We start from the raw sequence: 17,374 nt of genomic DNA, 5'->3' as shown, positions 1-17,374 counted from the left end.
ACCCAGAGCCGGGATCGAACCTGGGACCTCGGCGCCAGGAGACAGCAGTGCTACTCACTGCGCCACCGTGCTGCCCAATAGTCCCTCTTTAACGATTGAACTAGAGATGGTGACTGTATAATAGCAGGTCACTCGGCCCATCATGTCTGTGTGGGCTCTTCAGTGGAAAACCCCGTATTTCTCTGCAGTGCAGAACTGAGAGAGTTCTGTGCTCTGAGTCTTTTGAATGGGATGTTAAACTGAAGCCAATAAATGGTATATAAAGAACCCACCTGAAATTCACAGCTGTGTAAAAAATAAACTTAGAGTACCCAGTTCACTTTTCTTTCCAATTAAGGGGCAATTTAGCGTGGCCAATCCACCTAACCTGCACATCTTTGGGTTGTGGGGGTGAGACCCACGCAGACACGGGGAGAATGTGCAAACTCCACACGGACAGTGACCCAGAGCCGGGACCGAACCTGGGACCTCAGCGCCGTGAGACATCAGGGCTAACCCGCTGCGCCACCGTGCTGCCCAGATAGAACATAGAACAGTACAGCACAGGACAGGCCCTTCGGCCCTCGATGTTGTGCCGAGCAATGATCACCCTACCCAAACCCACGTATCCACCCTATACCCGTAACCCAACAACCCCCCCCCTTCACCTTACTTTTTAGGACACTACGGGCAATTTAGCATGGCCAATCCACCTAACCCGCACATCTTTGGACTGTGGAAGGAAACCGGAGCACCCGGAGGAAACCCACGCACACACGGGGAGGACGTGCAGACTCCGCACAGACAGTGACCCAAGCCGGAATCGAACCTAGGACCCTGGAGCTGTGAAGCAATTATGCTATCCACAATGCTACCGTGCTGCCACAGTATTCAGTGTATGTATTGGGCTGATGTGGATAGACTCTATTCTTCATTACAGTGTCCAGTAGGCAATTAATGTTGAGCTGGCTGTTTGCGGGTGGGGAAGAGGGCATCAGGCCTGTTCCACTTTTCAATGAGAGCGTAACTGAGTTATACCTTAGCTCCATCCACCAACCTTGGCTCCGTGTCCTTGACCAGCAAAAATCTATCAACCTCAGCTTGAAGATTATAAACTGTGGCACCATCAGTGACGTGAGGTGAATAGTCTGTATGTACCGAAGGGGAAGCGAGAGAAAGACGTGAGGGAGAAAGGATTGAAAGGAGATGTTGATGGAATGAGATGAAGCGATGTGGGAGGAGGCTCCTGTGGAGCATGAATGCTGGGTGTGAGACTGAGTGGGCTGCTCTGGTGCTACCTTTTGTCTCATGTGACTCTTTTCTCTTCCCTCACCTCAGAAATGCAGCTCTGGGTCCGTGTCTACAGTGGAGAAGCCTGTGGTAAGTCGATCATTCCTTGAACTGTGTTCATGGCCAGCATGAGGTCACAGAGCTGTCACCAAGTATCAGTTGAAGCAAGATAGCACTGTTGTCATAACGGCAGCTGTAGATCAGTACAAGCCGTGCCTCTGAATCGGAAGGCCCAACTCCCCACTCCACAATCGGCACCTCCGACAGTGCAGCACTCCCCCAATACCCTGGATTTTGTGTGTCCCCCCCCCCCCCCCCCACCCCCCAAGTAGGATCTGTACCTACAATCATGGCTGAATGCTCATTCCCCCACCCCGGGGCAAACGCAGATGAACAATAAATGCAGCTTTGCGAGCATCGTCGGCCGACAGAATCAGTGGCAAGGGGTAAATAAGCCAGGCCGCAGGCTGAGCAGGTTTGATGGAGAGTCCGGGCTGGTCTGTAACGTGACTTTAAATCCTGTGCAAGGCTGAGACTGTCTGCTGGGATTAATGGATGATGTCATCTGAACTGATTGGAGGCTCTGGAGACTGTGGGAAAGTAAGCGAGACAGCAAGGAGCCAGGCATGCTTGACAACCCTCCAGATCCCTCCGCAGTGCTGACAGAATCAGCGCGCGTTCAAGTTGCAACATCGGTGATGCACAGCAGGGAGCGGAGGTTTCTTAAAATGCCGAGATAGCACCAGAGCAGGCCACTCAGCCCCACACCCAGCATCCTTTCTCCACAGGAGCCTCCTCCCAAATCATCTCATTCCATCAACATCTCCTTTCAATCCTTTCTCCCTCACGTCTTTCTCTCGCTTCCCCTTCGATACATACAGACTATTCACCTCAACTACCCCATGTGGTAGCAAGTTCCACATTCTCATCCCTCTGTCAAGTAAGATACGTTTCTCTTGATTTCCTTAAGACCATAAGACACAGGAGCAGAAGCAGACCATTCGGCCCATCGAGTCAGCTCCGCCATTCAATGCGATTGTGACTGACCTGATAATCCTCAACTCCACTTTCCCGCCTTGTCCCCATAACCCTTAATTCCCTTACTGATTAACAATCTTTCTGTCTCAGCCTTGAACATAGTTAACGATCCAGCCCCGGCAACTCTCTGCGGTGAAGAATTCCACAGATTCACTCCCCTCTGAGAGAAGAAATTCCTTCTCATCTCTGACTTATTTAGTGTCTATCTTATGTTTATGGTCCCTAGTTTTTAATTCCCCCACTAATGGAAACATCTTCATTATGTCGCCCCTGTCGATAATCGAATACGTGGCATTTGGCTGTGATTTCGTGGGTAGTGCACGGGTCTCTGAGTCAGTTCGCTGTGAGTTCACAGTCCCACTCCAGTGACCTCAGTACAAAAATCATCTTTCCATAAGGCAAGATATGGGAGCTATTCGGCTATTCGGCCCAGGGAGTCTGCTCCGCCATTCTATCATGGCTGATATGTTTCTCATTCCCATTCTCCTGCCTTCTCCCCATAACCCCTGATCCCCTTATTAATCAAGAAATCCCCTTATTAATCAAGTATACCAGATTTGTGTTTGTGCTGTTACCTACAGGGCTACAGACCAAGAGCTGGATGGTAAAATTAGGCAGAATAGTTCTTTCTTGGAACATAAGCACTAGGAGCTGGAGTAGGCAATATAGCTTCTCGAGCCTGCCCCACCGTTCAATACGATCACGGCTGATCTCATCCTGGCCTCAACTCCACCGACCTGCCCGTTCTCCGTAACCCTTCAACCCATTACTAATTAAAAATCTGTCTAACTCCTCCTTAAATTTACTCACTGTCCCAGCATCCACCGCAATCTGGGGTAGCGAATTCCACAGTGCTGCACCGCAGGAGATTGTGTCTTTGAGATGAGAACGTGAAACTGAGGCCTGGTCTACTCTTTCGGGTGGATGTTGAAATCTCATGGCTCTGCTAAGAGCTGACCTGGAGCGATGTTTATCTTTCCGTTGTCATCACTAAAAAAAAGAAAATTTGTTAATAAAGCCAGCCGAGCTGTGGCAAAATAATAGCTAAAAAATACAGTGAGCGCTGCTACATTCATAGAATTTTTTTTTTCATAGAATTTACAGTGCAGAAGGAGGCCATTCGGCCCATTGAGTCTGCACCGGCTCTTGGAAAGAGCACCCTATCCAAGGTCAACACCTCCACCCTATCCCCATAACCCAGTAACCCCACCCAACACTAAGGGCAATTTTGGACACTAAGGGCAATTTATCATGGCCAATCCACCTAACCTGCACATCTTTGGACTGTGGGAGGAAACCGGAGCACCCGGAGGAAACCCATGCACACACGGGGAGGATGTGCAGACTCCACACAGACAGTGGCCCAAGCCGGAATCGAACCTGGGACCCTGGAGCTGTGAAGCAATTGTGCTAACCACTATGCTACCGTTCAGCTTACATCGAGACTCATCTCTCACATCATTCTCATAAAGTACACATTTTAACCCACTCCCACATCCCTTACTGCTTATAATGTCTCTGGGAAGTTGGATGTTAGTTAACTGCCAAGAATGATTTTTCACATTGACGTAGCGGGATCTTGCTGTGCACTAATTGGCTGCCACATTTCCTGCGCGGCAACAGTGTTCAGACTGAAAAGTACTTTGTTGGCTGTGCAGGGTTTTGGAGAGTCCTAATGTCGTGAAAGTTGCTGCTGTGTAAATGTGAACTCCTTATTAGAATTAGATTGTTCGAAGGCCCCTTTGTCCCAGTCCAGCAGCAGCGTCTGGATGTCTGTTGGCCTTTTACAGACACCAGACAAGTGATGCATTGGCGCCCTGGACGCGGGGATAACGTTCAGACAGCTGGCACCACAGTGCTGCACATAACCTGGGTCAAGTCCCAGCTGAAAGCTGACTACTGCTGCTGGATTCAGAGTGGGAACATACTGTTTAATCTTTCCAGCCCTGTGAATCTCAGAGGTGATTAAAATGCAGTGGTTGGGGAGGGGAGTGTAATATTTTAATTCAATCATTTCAAAAGATTCAGCCCTGTCTTTTTCTGTTCTCTCCCTTTTTGATTGTCTCATTCTCTCTCTCTCTTTCTCTTGCTCTCGCTGTGTGCGGCCTCGCTGTCTGTTTTCTTCAAATTTGTGTCTTCATTTCTGCTTCTCTTTCTCCATATGATTGCTGCTATGTGTTTCTCTATTCATCTGATACTTGTTCTCTTGCTCTCTTTCTGTCTCTATGCATGTACTGCTCTGCCTCTCTCCCTCTGGTTCATTCTCTCTGCGCATCTCTCTGTGGTTTTGCTCTTTCTCTAATTCTGTGTGTTACTCTGCCTGATTGTGTGTGCCTCTCTCTATGTGTATCTCTCTCTGGTCCACTTTCTTTTTGTATATTCCTCCCTTGGTTCTCTCTCTCTCCACGTGGATCTCTCTCCATCTGGTTGCCACTGTGTGTCTGTCTCTCCACCTTGTCTGTGTATATGTTACCTCCTGACAGAGTAAAACGGAAGATGGTACCGACTCTGGAGAAGATCCAACGTCTAACAAGAGGCACAGTCGCTCCTTCATCGGTAGCTTCTCCAAGCGTAAGGTGAGTGGGAGTTGGTTCGATCGGGACTGTACAGAGTTAGCGTGTACAGAGGAAACAGCTGAGAGACACCGACGATCCCTGGTGCCGTGTCAGTGCAGCAAGTGCAAACTGGTGAGTTCATGAAGATGGACCTTTAGCATAACCTCTGCAGACGTGGGTCTATTTGTTAAGTGCCAGCTATGGCTCAATTACCTCAGCGTCAGAGGGTTGTGGATTCAAGCCCCACACTTCAGCGCACAATCTAGGCTGACGTTCCCAGTGCAGTGCATTTCAAGAGGTAGTCTTTCAGATGAGGCATTAAACCAAGGCCCGGTCTGCTAGCTCAGCTGCACGTTAATAAAACATCCCATGGCATTATTTAAATAGGAGCAGAGCAGCCCTATTTAAGGCAGCACGGTGGTGCAGTGGTTAGCACTGTTGCCTCACGGCACCGAGGTCCCAGGTTCGATCCCTGCTCTGGGTCACTGTCCGTGTGGAGTTTGCACATTCTCCCCGTGTTTGAGTGGGTTTCGCCCCCACAACACAAAGATGTGCAGGGATTGGCCATGCTAAATTGCCCCTTAATTGGAAAAAATGAATCGTGTACTCTAAATTTATATTAAAAAAATAAGTGAATGGCCCCCAATTAGCCCCCCACCAAGTGATTCAGTGGGTGAAGGCATCGTCCAGAGTTGTGCTGAGCTATTCAAACCGAGATATCCAAGGTTCAGGCTTGGGCAGAGTGACGGACAGGGGCCTAGAGAAGGGGGACAATCACCGAGGGTTCTCAGAGTGGTTGAATATCTGGGTGAGGCCAAGTCAGGTTTGGCCAAGATGCCTGTTCTAGTCAAATAGCTTCCTGGTATTTGTGGCCGAGGGTGAATGGCAGCGCACTAGTGAGTTGCCTCCTCCGGCAGAATGGGATGCAGGTCAGTTCTCTAACGTGGTGAAGACAGTTATCAAGCAATGTGGTGTCAAAGAGCATGTTTGTCCAACCAATTGTTGATTCAATGTTAACGGATCATTCATTGCAGAAAAAGACAGTGAAGATGAAGAAGTCATCGAGCTTGGAGGATGATGAGGAAGACCATGACCATCAGGCGGCTGCCGGTCGAACAACAGTGCATATGATGAGGTAAGTGATAGGGATGAAGTAAAGATTCCCATTTGGGAAGTTACACAGAGAGACGGCCGCTACCCAACTGAAGAAAGAAACGAAACATCCAATGAACAGTCGCCATTGCAAGGAGGTCAAGCACCATCAGCCAGCTGACCACGTTTTCGAGACTCATTCAAAACTTAGCGGACAGATCCAAGGCTAAACTCTCTCCTTTTATTGACATCTGTATAAGAAGACAATTGCCGGTGAGGTAGGCCGTTCTTCCCATCTTTATTCTTCCAAAATCTCCCCTAGTTTCAGCACCCAGTTGTTTCTGAAATTATTCCAAGTCTTTCACATCCACCACTCCAGCTGGAGGTCCATTCTAAGTGTTCAGAATTATTTGTGGGAAGAAATTCTTGACATCAGCACGGTGGCGCAGTGGTTAGCACTGCTGCCTGACAGCGCCGAGGTCCCAGGTTCGATCCCAGCCCCGGATCACTGTCTGCGTGGAGTTTGCACATTCTCCCCGTGTCTGCTTAGGTCTCACCTCCACGACCCATAAGGATGTGCAGATTAGGTGGATTGGCCACACTAAATTGCCCCTCAATTGAAAAAGAATTGAGCACTCTAAATTTATTATTTTAAAATTAATTCTTGACACCAATGCTACATTTACATGTTATCTACGTTCCCTTGTGCTACTCTGGCACTTTACTTCACAGAAATGGTTTGGATTTACTTTTTCTTTTTTTAAAAATAAATTTAGAGTACTCAATTCATTTTTTTCTAATGAAGGGGCAATTTACCGTGGCCAATCCATCTACCCTGCACATCTTTGGGTTGTGGGGGTGAAACCCACGCAAACACGGGGAGAATGTGCAAACGCCACACGGACAGTGACCCAGAGCCGGGATCGAACCTGGGACCTCAGCACCGTGAGGCAGCAATGCTAACCACTGCACCACCATGCCGCCTGGATTTACTTTTTCCATTCCCTTCTTCAAAAAAGTTTTTTAATTAAAACTGAATTGAAATTTTCCAAACTGCTCTCAGGCATACCGTGGAAATGACGAAGGGAACATCGTCAATTGGTAAGAGGTGGAGCAAGAGCCCCCCGCCCCCCCGCTCTTTGCCGGCGCTGTGGGGCTAAAGCATTTCACCTGCAGAAACCGAGCTGCGGTAAATGTGCCAACCCTGCCGAGACAAAGAGGAAATATAACTGGAGCGCTGAGGCTAAAAGAAGGAATGCAACTGGTACAGGCTGTGTAACGCGCCTGAAGATGGTCTGTCGCCGATTCAGCAATGGATTGCGTGAAGGGACAACCACCCAGGACATTTCACAATGGCTTCTTCCAGCACTGCATAAACCACCAGTGTACCCACACAACAAATAACGCTGTGGTTTGGGGAAAAAAAACATTCAACCTGACAACTCTTTCTTCAACTCACGGAGAGCTCAGGGTTCTGGGGAATACGGGCCCAATAATAACGTGACTGCACTATCCCATTATCTCCTATGACCATCAAAAAGGATAAGACCACCACAGAAAGGTGAGATTGGCCAGACTGGACCTATTGTCTTCAGTTGCTGAGGACAAAATGGCCAATTGTCCTGTGATTTTTTTTAACGACCCGTTTGAGAAGGTTTGCGGTGCCTGCTTCTGTCCCAGGTCCCCAGCATGCTCTGACACTTGTGGGCATTTGAGAAAGAATTTGTGGATGTTAGAAATGGGGTGAGGATTATAAGAAGAGCTGATTGAAGGGGAACACGGCAAATGTGGTCAAATAGGCCAATCCCACGCCTCCATACCCTCTCTCTCTCTCTCATGCCCTCCCATCATGGTATGGGGAGCATGACAATTCCTTAGCTCATGAATCCATGTCACCCCATCTCGGTGGTTAGCACAGTTGCTTCACAGCTCTAGGGTCTCAGGTTCGATTCCCGGCTTGGGTCACTGTCCGTGTGGAGTCTGCACGCTTCTGTTGACTGTGTGGAGCTTGTATGTTCTCCCCGTGTGTGCATGGGTTTCCTCCGGGTGCTCCGGTTTCCTCCCACAGTCCAAAGATGTGCAGGTTAGGTAGATAGGCCATGCTAAATTGCCCTTTAGTGCCCAAAAGGGTTACTGGGTGGAGGTGTGGGCTTTGGTAGGGTGCTGTTCCCAAGGGCCGGTGCAGACTCAATGGGCCAAATGGCCTCCTCCTGCACTGTAAATTCTATGAAAGGCGATTGGGTCTCGATATGGTTGTCCCAGAGTTGCAAGGGTTCACTCGCCAGAGAACGTTTGGCTCGACAAGTGTGCGGGTCAGAGAGTCGGCCATGGGAACCAGTGCAGCAGGCTCATGATGGTCTGAATTATTTTCCGGCTGTCAATTTCTCATTTTGAGGTTTATACTACAGATTGCAAGATTAGAGCAATGTGGCCATTCTGTCCAGTCACTTTGACGTTACGTGGGTGGGGAGATGGCAGTGAAGAACTTTGCAAAGCCTTTCCTCAGCAATTCAGATGTGCTGGTCCATGGTACAGTTGGTTTGTCGAAGAAGGGAATAAGTTTGATGGGCTGAATGGCCTTTTCTTCTTCTAAGTATGCTATCTTTTCTTTTTACAAATCAGCTTGGGTAGAATTGAGATGTTAAATCAAGGGCCCGCCTGCTCTCTCTAGTAGGCATAACAATAACCTGTGACACAATCTGAAAAATGAGCAACAGAGACCTCCCCTGTGTCTATCCCCTAACTGATATCACTAAAACACGTTACCTGGTCGTTATCTCAATGCTGCCCGTGGAGCTTGTTGTGTGTAAATTGGGTGCAACAGCAGTGCCCGCACTTCAAAAGGACTTCAGTGGCTGCAAAGCATTTTGGAAATACTCTGAGGTTGCGAAAGGTGCTATATGAATGCAGGTTCTGACACCTTTTTTGTCTTTTCTCAGAAGTGGCAGGCAGAAAAAGACCATGAAGCTGTCACGGGCCCTCTCGGATCTGGTCAAGTACACAAAGTCAGTCGGGATGTATGATACCGACTCTGAAGGTGAGTCGTGGTGAATGCAGAGACTTGCTCTCCAAAGAATACCTTTTGTACTTTGGAGAGGTGTGCAAGGTTTAAGGAACAGGCGCAGCTGCACAATACCAGGTAGAAATTCAGGTGCACCCGTTTTGAGCGTGTGGAGGGAACAGGTATGGGCACTTCACAACAATTCCTTTCTGGTTTTTTTTCCCAATTTGGTCATACTGGGGGCTTATTTCGTGCCAGAAAAGCGGGCATAGGGCGGGATATTAAATCAGCTTACATCCGCACTTCATTCACTCGAGGGCCAGATGTTTGTTGGCCATTTGAAAGTGTTGGGGGGGGGGGGGGGGGGCAAGATATCCCACCCCTTCAGATTGTTGGTCCTGTTGATCCCCTTTGTCCTTTTTGAAGACATTTCAGCCTTCACTGTTCTACGGTATCAAACACAAATCAAAATGTGCGGACAGTCTGTATATACCAGGGCTGGAGAGGTGGTCAATCCAAGTGGAATGCCATAGTTCTGGTGGAACGGCCTCCTCAATTTTGAATGAATTTGTAATGAAAGTGGCAGGTATATCATTCACATTATGTTTTGGTTTGGAGGTTTATACATTAATTTGACAAATTGCTAGTGCTCACATTTCTACATCAGTGTGATGAACGTAGGAATTTCAGATGGTATTATAGGTATTTGGTGCTGTAAGGGTTAAAAGCCTGAGTGAGTGAGTGTGTTTAACTGCTGCAGTCATGTTTTAAAAGAATCCTGGTTTGAAAGACCACGTAGGTTTTGGGAGCCTGGGGCGCAATTAAACCACTGTCAAAATATTGTGGGTGAATGCAGTTTTGTTTTGATAAGGGGGTTCCCTGTGGAGTTAATTCGACTTCAGCTTGGTAAGATGATGTTATTGCTGGGTGGAGCCAAGGCATTTTGCAGAAAGCCGGTCAGTGGAGTTCTAGATAAAGCTGCGAACAGAGGTGGAGCATTTTTTTCTCTGCAATTCAGTTAAAAGATATGTCTGCAGGCAGAAGAGCAATGTAGTGGGAAAGGTGAAAAACCGGCTGAAACAGCTTCTGAATACAGCCAAAAGTTTCTGCATGGTTCTGACAGGAGTCAGATCTTATCCTTAAAGCAGTCGCACATCAGGCACTGAAACTATCAACTCGTGTGATCCGCGCACTTCCAAGTGCGCAACTGAAGCACAGAGGCCTCAGTTGGTGCAGAGTTAGCCTACCTCACTCAGTTGGAAATTGAGCTGCTACAGTTGGTCCCAGTACCCCTGGTCTTGAGGAGGGTAATGTTCGGTCAAGAGGGGATTGGATAAATACTCAAAGGGAAGAGCGCTGCCTTCTTTCTGTGCTGTTTCAGTCTATTATGGGCTTGTTTCTGCTGAGTGAGCCCAATGTCTGAAGGGTGTCTTTTAAGGCTTACTTGCGACGATGCCTGCTGCTGCCGACTAGCTAAGTGCTGAGGAACATGACTGACACCCTTCTGTGAGAGAGGGGAAGAGAACTGAGGGAGTGGGGAGAAATGGAAGCAACTGTTTCCCGAGGAATATTACCTCTTGGGATAGTGGTGGTGGGGTAGGGTGAGTTTTGCTTAAATGCCCCTCCCCATTTCTCTATTTCGCTAATCTCTGTTCTGTTTGCTTTGTTCCACAGTCATGTGCAGCTGGCAGGTCTCCTCATACAGTGAGACAAAAACCCACCAGCTCCTTCAGCAAAAGCCACAGCAGTTTGTCCGTATGAACCAGCAGCAGCTCTCTCGCATCTACCCCTCCTCCTACCGCGTGGACTCCAGTAACTTTAACCCTCAACCCTTCTGGAATGCTGGCTGCCAGCTAGGTACGGAATCAAACCCCCCCCCCCCCCCGCCCCCAACCCCCTCATCCTCCTCCTTCCCCAATGGTCTCCATGGGTCATGAGTCGCCAAAGTTCCACCAGACGGTGGCTTTAGACTCCCAAGATGTGGAGTCCAGATACAGAATGGCCATGACGGACCTGGCTCAAGAATGGCCTGATCCTGTTCCTGACGCCTCAGTGAAGGGGGAAGCCAATTGGTGGATAAAAGTGACACACTGCCTTGTATCTTAGCAACCGGTTACAGAGCTGCATTGCTGAAAGACAAGGGAATGGTTCTCCTCGGGAGTGCTAATCCTTATCGGAGAGTCCAACAGTGATTGTATGTTGCAGCCTGTCAGAGAGAGTTCAGTAGGGTAGAAATAGGGCATGCCCATTGATTAGGTACAGCGAGCTTAGGGTCTTGACAGGGAGCACTGAAGAACCCCCAATACTGGGCCCTGGGCTTCAGTCTATCAAGTCTCTTACCATATTGGAGGCTAGTCAACTGGTTAATGCCTGATAAATGGGCAATAACCATGCATTATGTATAGCCTGTGTATTTCTTAGAAACAATTTCTTTTGAAATCACTTCATTATGAAAATGATTGGTAAGGATATAGGGTTGTTAATAAAGCAGCTATCTCTCGTTTCCATGCTATAGCTACGGTATCACTTCACATTCTCACAGATACAGTCGTTTTACTGTGGGCTCCATGAACTATAGCCTAGCTGTCTGTGCTGTGTTAGCGAGCCCTATCATTTACATGATGATTTTCCCATTGCAATTCATTCTTGGTCACTGTGGGCAAAATACACCACGTACCTGTGGCATACCATTAAGGTGTTGGAATAGAGAGTACTGCAATATGTTGTTACCATCAATACATAGTTTTGTAATGTGCCCTGTTCTGACATCATCTACATTGGACACTTAAGCTGTTTCCTGTGGAGATTAGTTTAAAAATACATTTAGAGACTCAATTATATATTTTTTCAATTTAGGGGGAATTTAGCGTGGCCAATCCACCTACCCTGCACATCTTTGGGTTGTGTGGTTGAGACCCACGCAAACACGAGGAGAATGTGCAAACTCCACACAGGCAGTGACCCAGGGCCGGGACCGAATACAGGTCCTCGGTGCCTTGAGGCAGCAGTGCTAACCACTGCGCCGCCCTCGCCTATGGGGATTAGTAACGTTCACTCGGCCTTGCTACAGTGGCAGACCCATCCGTGTCACCGTTAACCCCACGATGACTCTATTAGCCATTGCCACGTGTTGAGTGCAATGCTGCAACTGCTTGTCTCTCATGCTCTCTCTTTCCAACCTCCGACAGTTGCGTTGAACTACCAGTCTGAAGGAAGAGTGCTCCAGCTAAACAGGGCCAAGTTTAGCTCCAATGGGAACTGTGGTTATGTCCTGAAGCCCAAGTGTATGACCCAAGGTAGGGAAGAGCAATGCTGTTGACTTGGTTTTTTTTTCTGGTGTGTGGGCGAGGGGTGAAGTTGGAAGTCGGGTCTGGCTGAACAACACCAAACGGTGAGATCTCCGAAACCGGGATTTGAATCTACCCCAGTGCTAGCTCCTCTGGCCATAGGCCTAGACATCAACAGAGTCTATCTCTCACTCTGGGCCCTGGATTTGTATGCACTTGACACCAAAACGGGATAAAGATCTGTTTGATGAGGCATTGGGTCCTATAGTGTGACCAGCCTTGTCCTCACGTCTGCATCACCTCAGTTCAGACAGGAAGCATGACAATCTCGGAACTCTGCTGCCTGTTAACGATCAAACACGAGACCCTGACTGATCTCAATTCAGTTACGGGCAGGAGCAAATTTGGCGCACAAAATTGCTTTTCAATTACACACTGCCTGCAGTTTGCAACACGGGTCCTGCTGAATGAGGATGTTCAGCGCGTGGCTGATAATCTACCGAAGATCACAATCAGCCTTCCTGCAAGTTCAAACATACTCTTGTTACATAGAATCTACAGCTCAGTAACAGACCAATCAGGCAACTGGCCCATGCTAGTGTCATCTTGTCAGCATAACCTTCTATTCCTTTCTCCCCGATGTACTCTATTTATCTAATTTTCTCTTAAATGCTCCTTCATGATTCGCACCAGCTATTTCCTGTGCTAACTGTTCTATTGATGAAACTTCTGCTGAATTTTATGGATTTATTAGTGACTCTTATGATTATGGCTAGCAAAAGGCAGAACGGACCAATCAGCTGGAAGGTTTTAATAGCATGAAGGCTATTCAGTAAAGCCGATGGACGGTGGTTTGAATTTGATAGTATTAGTCGTTCCGTACAATACTCTTATAAAACTCATCTCCAGCAATTTCCATCATTCATTGCCCCTCCCCCAGGTGTAAATATTCTCAGGAAATTTCAGAGATGTGGTGACCTTTTATGTTCGCTGTGCTGGATGTCAATGCTGGTGAGCGGAACAATTATCAATTCTGGGCCAACAGGCCAGGGTCAGCCCTCGTGGGTCAGATATGGAAGAGTTCTGTGTCCAAATCCAGCAGCCCCTGCCCTGCTGCATCAATCTGCTCGTTTAATTCCTTCCACCATCTGTCCATATGGCCTCTCCTGCTCAGATTAACAATTCAGTGCCAAATTATGGGCAGCGTTGTGCTGTCAAACAGCAGTTGACCCGAACAGGAAGAAATAAAGAGAATGAAATAGACTGCCATTGCCTGGGTTTAACCCCGCCTCCCACAATCCCACAACCGTCGAAGGGTGTGTGCTTACCCAATTTGTTCCCCCACTCTGTGTCTTTGCCCAATGTGCCCCTCATTCTGTGTCCTTGCTCAAAGTTCCCCCCATCAGTCTTCCCCCAATGTGTCCCCTCCACACTCCCCAAAGCTATGTTCTTGCCCAATATAAGCCCAGCCTGTGGCTTTACCCAATATCCATAGAATCCCTACAGTGCAGAAAGAGGCCATTCGGCCTATTGAGTCTGCATTAACTCTCCGAAAGATCACCCTACCGAGGCACCCCCCCTCCCCCTCAGCCCCCAATCTATCCTCGTAACTTCGCGCATTGATCATGGCCAATCCACCTAATCTGCATATCTTTGGACTGTGGGAGGAAACCAGAGCACCCGGAGGAATCCCACTCAGACACCGGGAGAACATACAAACTCCACACAGACAGTCACCCGAAGCCAGAATCGAACCGGGGTCCCTGGCACTGTGAGGCAGCAGTGCTAACCACTGTGCCGCCGTGCCATCCTTATGCCCCTCAGTCTGTGTCCCTGCCCAGTGTATCACCTCTGTTTTTCCTATTGTTAGGAACTCATTTTCCCCCTGCTTCGATGTGCCTTAGCTGCATCTGAATTCACACTCTGTTCCTGTCACCTGTCATCTCTGCTCTCACTAACTTACATTGACTCATGTCTCTGCTCTCCCCTGATTTGAAGAATCTAATCTTTGTTTTCAAATCCCTCCATGGTCTAATTTCTCCCTTTTTACCAATCTCTTCCAGCCTCAGCAATCCTCCACTTCTCCAATTCTGGCCTCTTGAGCATACCTCATTTTAACCGCTCTATGACTGCCAGCCATACCTTCAGCTGCCAAGACAGTACGCGCTGGAATTCCCTCCGAAAATACCTCCGTCTCTCTCTCGCTCTCTCTCTCTCTCTCACCTGTTTTGAGAAAGTTGCATCTTTGACCATGTTTTTTGGTCACCTTAGTTTTTGTCTGGAAACAGTCCAGTGACCTTCACAAGTGACCTTGTTGAAGGTGCTATACAAGTGCAAGTTGTTATATGGAGGTGGAGAGGGGGTGGTGCGATGAAGGAGGGCTCTAATTACAGGGGCTTGTCATATTATATGTCCCTGTTTAAATATTGCCTTACTACAGGTACCTTAAACCCAACAGCAGAAGATCTATTGACCGGACAGCCAAAGAAACAACTGGTATTGAGGATTATCAGCGGCCAACAGCTTCCAAAACCTAAAGACTCCATGCTGGGCGACAGGGGAGAGGTTAGTTAATGCGCGGTGGTGTTGAGGAGCAGCCTCCATCCAGACCCTTGCCTAAAATGTATTGAATAACAATTCGTCATCAGACATCTCCAATTGGTATGATGGAACTACCACAAAGATCTCCAATCAGAACTGCCCACAGTGCAACTAAGCCACCTGTGCCCAGCAGGGTAGTGGAAATCTGGAATGTTCTCCCCCTTAAAAACCTCTTGAGGCACGGGGTAAATTTAAAATTTAAAAACTGAGATGAATGGATTTTTGTTAAGGATTTGGAATCAAGGCTCGAGCGCAGTTAAGCTGCCGGTCAACCATGACCCAATAAGGGCAGCACGGTGGCCTAGTGGTTAGCATAACCGCCTCACGGCGCTGAGGTCCCAGGTTCGATCCCGGCTCTGGGTCACTGTCCGTGTGGAGTTTGCACGTTCTCCCCGTGTCTGCGTGGGTTTCGCCCCCACAACCCAAAAATGTGCAGAGTAGGTGGATTGACCATGCTAAATTGCCCCTTAATTGGAAAAAATAATTGGCTAATCTAAATTTATAAAAAAAAAAAAAACCATGACCCAATTGAATTGCAGAACAGAGTTGAGGGGCTGAATGGCCTCCTCCTGTTCCGACAGAAGGTTCCGTCTTTGGTTCCCCCGCATGTGCTGCCAGGTTATTTCAGCTGGAGTAATTCTCCCTCAGCGTTCAAAGGTGGGGAACGGCCCAGCTCGGTGAGCTTTATATTTTATTGCGACCTCATTTACACAGACTGCCGGGTCACACGTGTTTGTGTCAGAGCCCAAATCATTCACTTGGTGAGTGAGGACATCGTCAAATCTAACTGGGAGGCAGCAAGCCCAGTTCTGTGTGAGTGTCTGGGGACTGGGTCAGGACTAGATCAGGTTTCTGTGTCTGTAGGCAACTCCAGCCCTATCGTTGAGTCTTCATTGGCCTCTGAAAGTACCCAGCAAGCCACTCAATTCAGGGCAGCTACGAATGGACAGTAAATACCACCCCTGCCAGTGACACCCACATCACTGTGGAGAAGGGTCATGGAAGACGGGACCCTGGTGGGCTCCTCATCTCCGAGCAGTGTGTCAGAGCCCACAGGAGGAGTGGGAAGGGAGACAAGTGGAGGGAAATAAATAGGAAGCACCCTCTTGTAAACAAGCAAGAAGGCACCAGCTTACTGAGCTGCACAGAGATGCCAATGTGGGGAAGCTGGCGTTGAGCGAAATGGCAACGTTTGCCAAGAGTGTTAATGATCTTTCTAGCTGTTAAAAAACAACATTATTCATTAGACAGGGAGCTGTTTATACCCCACTATGTACCTAAGGGGCAAAGTTTAACTTTCAACAGTGGCGTGAATGTGCAGCACATATACCTCACCCCCTTGTTCCCCTCCTCGCTCAGTGATAACCCACTGAGGTCCCGGGTTCGATCTGGGTCACTGTCCGTGTGGAGTTTGCACATTCTCCCCCTGTTTGCGTGGGTCCCACCCCCCACAACCCAAAGATTTGCAGGGTAGGTGAATTGTCCACACTAAATTGTCCCTTAATTAGAAAAAGATTTGGATACTCTAAATTTATATACTTTTTAAAAATTGCAATGACTGCAGTGGGCGTTAAGTAAACAATTGGCAGGGAGTGGGCTATGGATAGGAAGAGAGTGGGTATATGAAATGAAGATCGCTTATTGTCACCAGTAGGCTTCAATTAAGTTACTGTGAAAAGCCCCTAGTTGCCACATTCCGGCGCCTGTTCAGGGAGGCTGGTACGGGAATTGAACCGTGCTGCTGGCCTGCCTTGGTCTGCTTTAAAAGCCAGCGATTTAGCCCAGTGTGCTAAACCAGCCCCTAGATTAATCCTAGACAAGGCAAAGGGTATATAATGGGTAGGGATATAGTTGAGGGTGTGTCTATAAATAGGTGGGGATGTACGATGGGTGGGGTGTGTCATGATGGGGGTGTGTCATGGGTGGAGGTGTGTTATGGGTGGGGTGTGTTGTAGGTGCGGGTTTATAAAGGGCAGGGTATATATTAGGTGGGGTGTATTATGGGTGGTTGGCTTTATAAAGGGCAAGGTATACATTGGATGAGGTGTATTATGGGTGGGGCGTTTATGAAGGGCAGGTTATAGAACATAGAATATAGAACATTACGGCGCAGTACAGGCCCTTCGGCCCTTGATGTTGCGCCGTCCTGTGAAACCCCTCTAAAGTCCCTATATTGGGTGGGGTGTATCATGAGTGGGAATGTTTATAAAGGGCAGGGTATATATTGGGTGGGGTGCATTATGGGTGGGGGGGGGTTTACAAAGGGCAGGGTATATATTGGGTGGGGTGTATTATGGGTGGGGGTGGGTGGGGTGTATTATGGGTGGGGGTGGGTGGGGTGTATCATGGGTGGTGGGGTATATAAAGGGCAGGGTATATATTGGGTGGGGTGTATTATGGGTGGGGGTGGGTGGGGTGTATTATGGGTGGGGGGGGTTTACAAAGGGCTGGGTATATATTGGGTGGGGTGTATTATGGACATGCTGAGCTGTCAGTTCAATGTTTAATCCCCACTCTCCCCATTTCTCCTG

At 48.3% G+C, this 17,374-nt stretch overlaps 1 protein-coding gene across 10 annotated transcripts in view; it reads left to right on the top strand.

Annotated features, from left to right (window-relative positions):
- The window catches only part of plch2a (phospholipase C, eta 2a), a 312,536-nt gene that overhangs the window by 256,122 nt on the left and 39,040 nt on the right, over positions 1-17,374 (top strand). For 8 of the 10 annotated variants that reach the window (XM_038822387.1, XM_038822389.1, XM_038822384.1 and 5 more), the window contains 7 exons: positions 1,318-1,359; positions 4,791-4,883; positions 5,897-5,997; positions 8,894-8,991; positions 10,630-10,812; positions 12,144-12,251; positions 14,683-14,807. In XM_038822387.1, the coding sequence (XP_038678315.1) occupies positions 1,318-1,359; positions 4,791-4,883; positions 5,897-5,997; positions 8,894-8,991; positions 10,630-10,812; positions 12,144-12,251; positions 14,683-14,807 (750 nt within the window). The remainder of the gene's footprint in view (positions 1-1,317; positions 1,360-4,790; positions 4,884-5,896; positions 5,998-8,893; positions 8,992-10,629; positions 10,813-12,143; positions 12,252-14,682; positions 14,808-17,374) is intronic. The other 2 variants (XM_038822386.1, XM_038822385.1) reach the window with 2 other exon arrangements.

Source organism: Scyliorhinus canicula, chromosome 16 (genome assembly GCF_902713615.1).
Source record: "Scyliorhinus canicula chromosome 16, sScyCan1.1, whole genome shotgun sequence".
Taxonomy (NCBI): Eukaryota; Metazoa; Chordata; class Chondrichthyes; order Carcharhiniformes; family Scyliorhinidae; genus Scyliorhinus; species Scyliorhinus canicula.
This window is presented reverse-complemented; position numbering and strand designations above follow the sequence as displayed.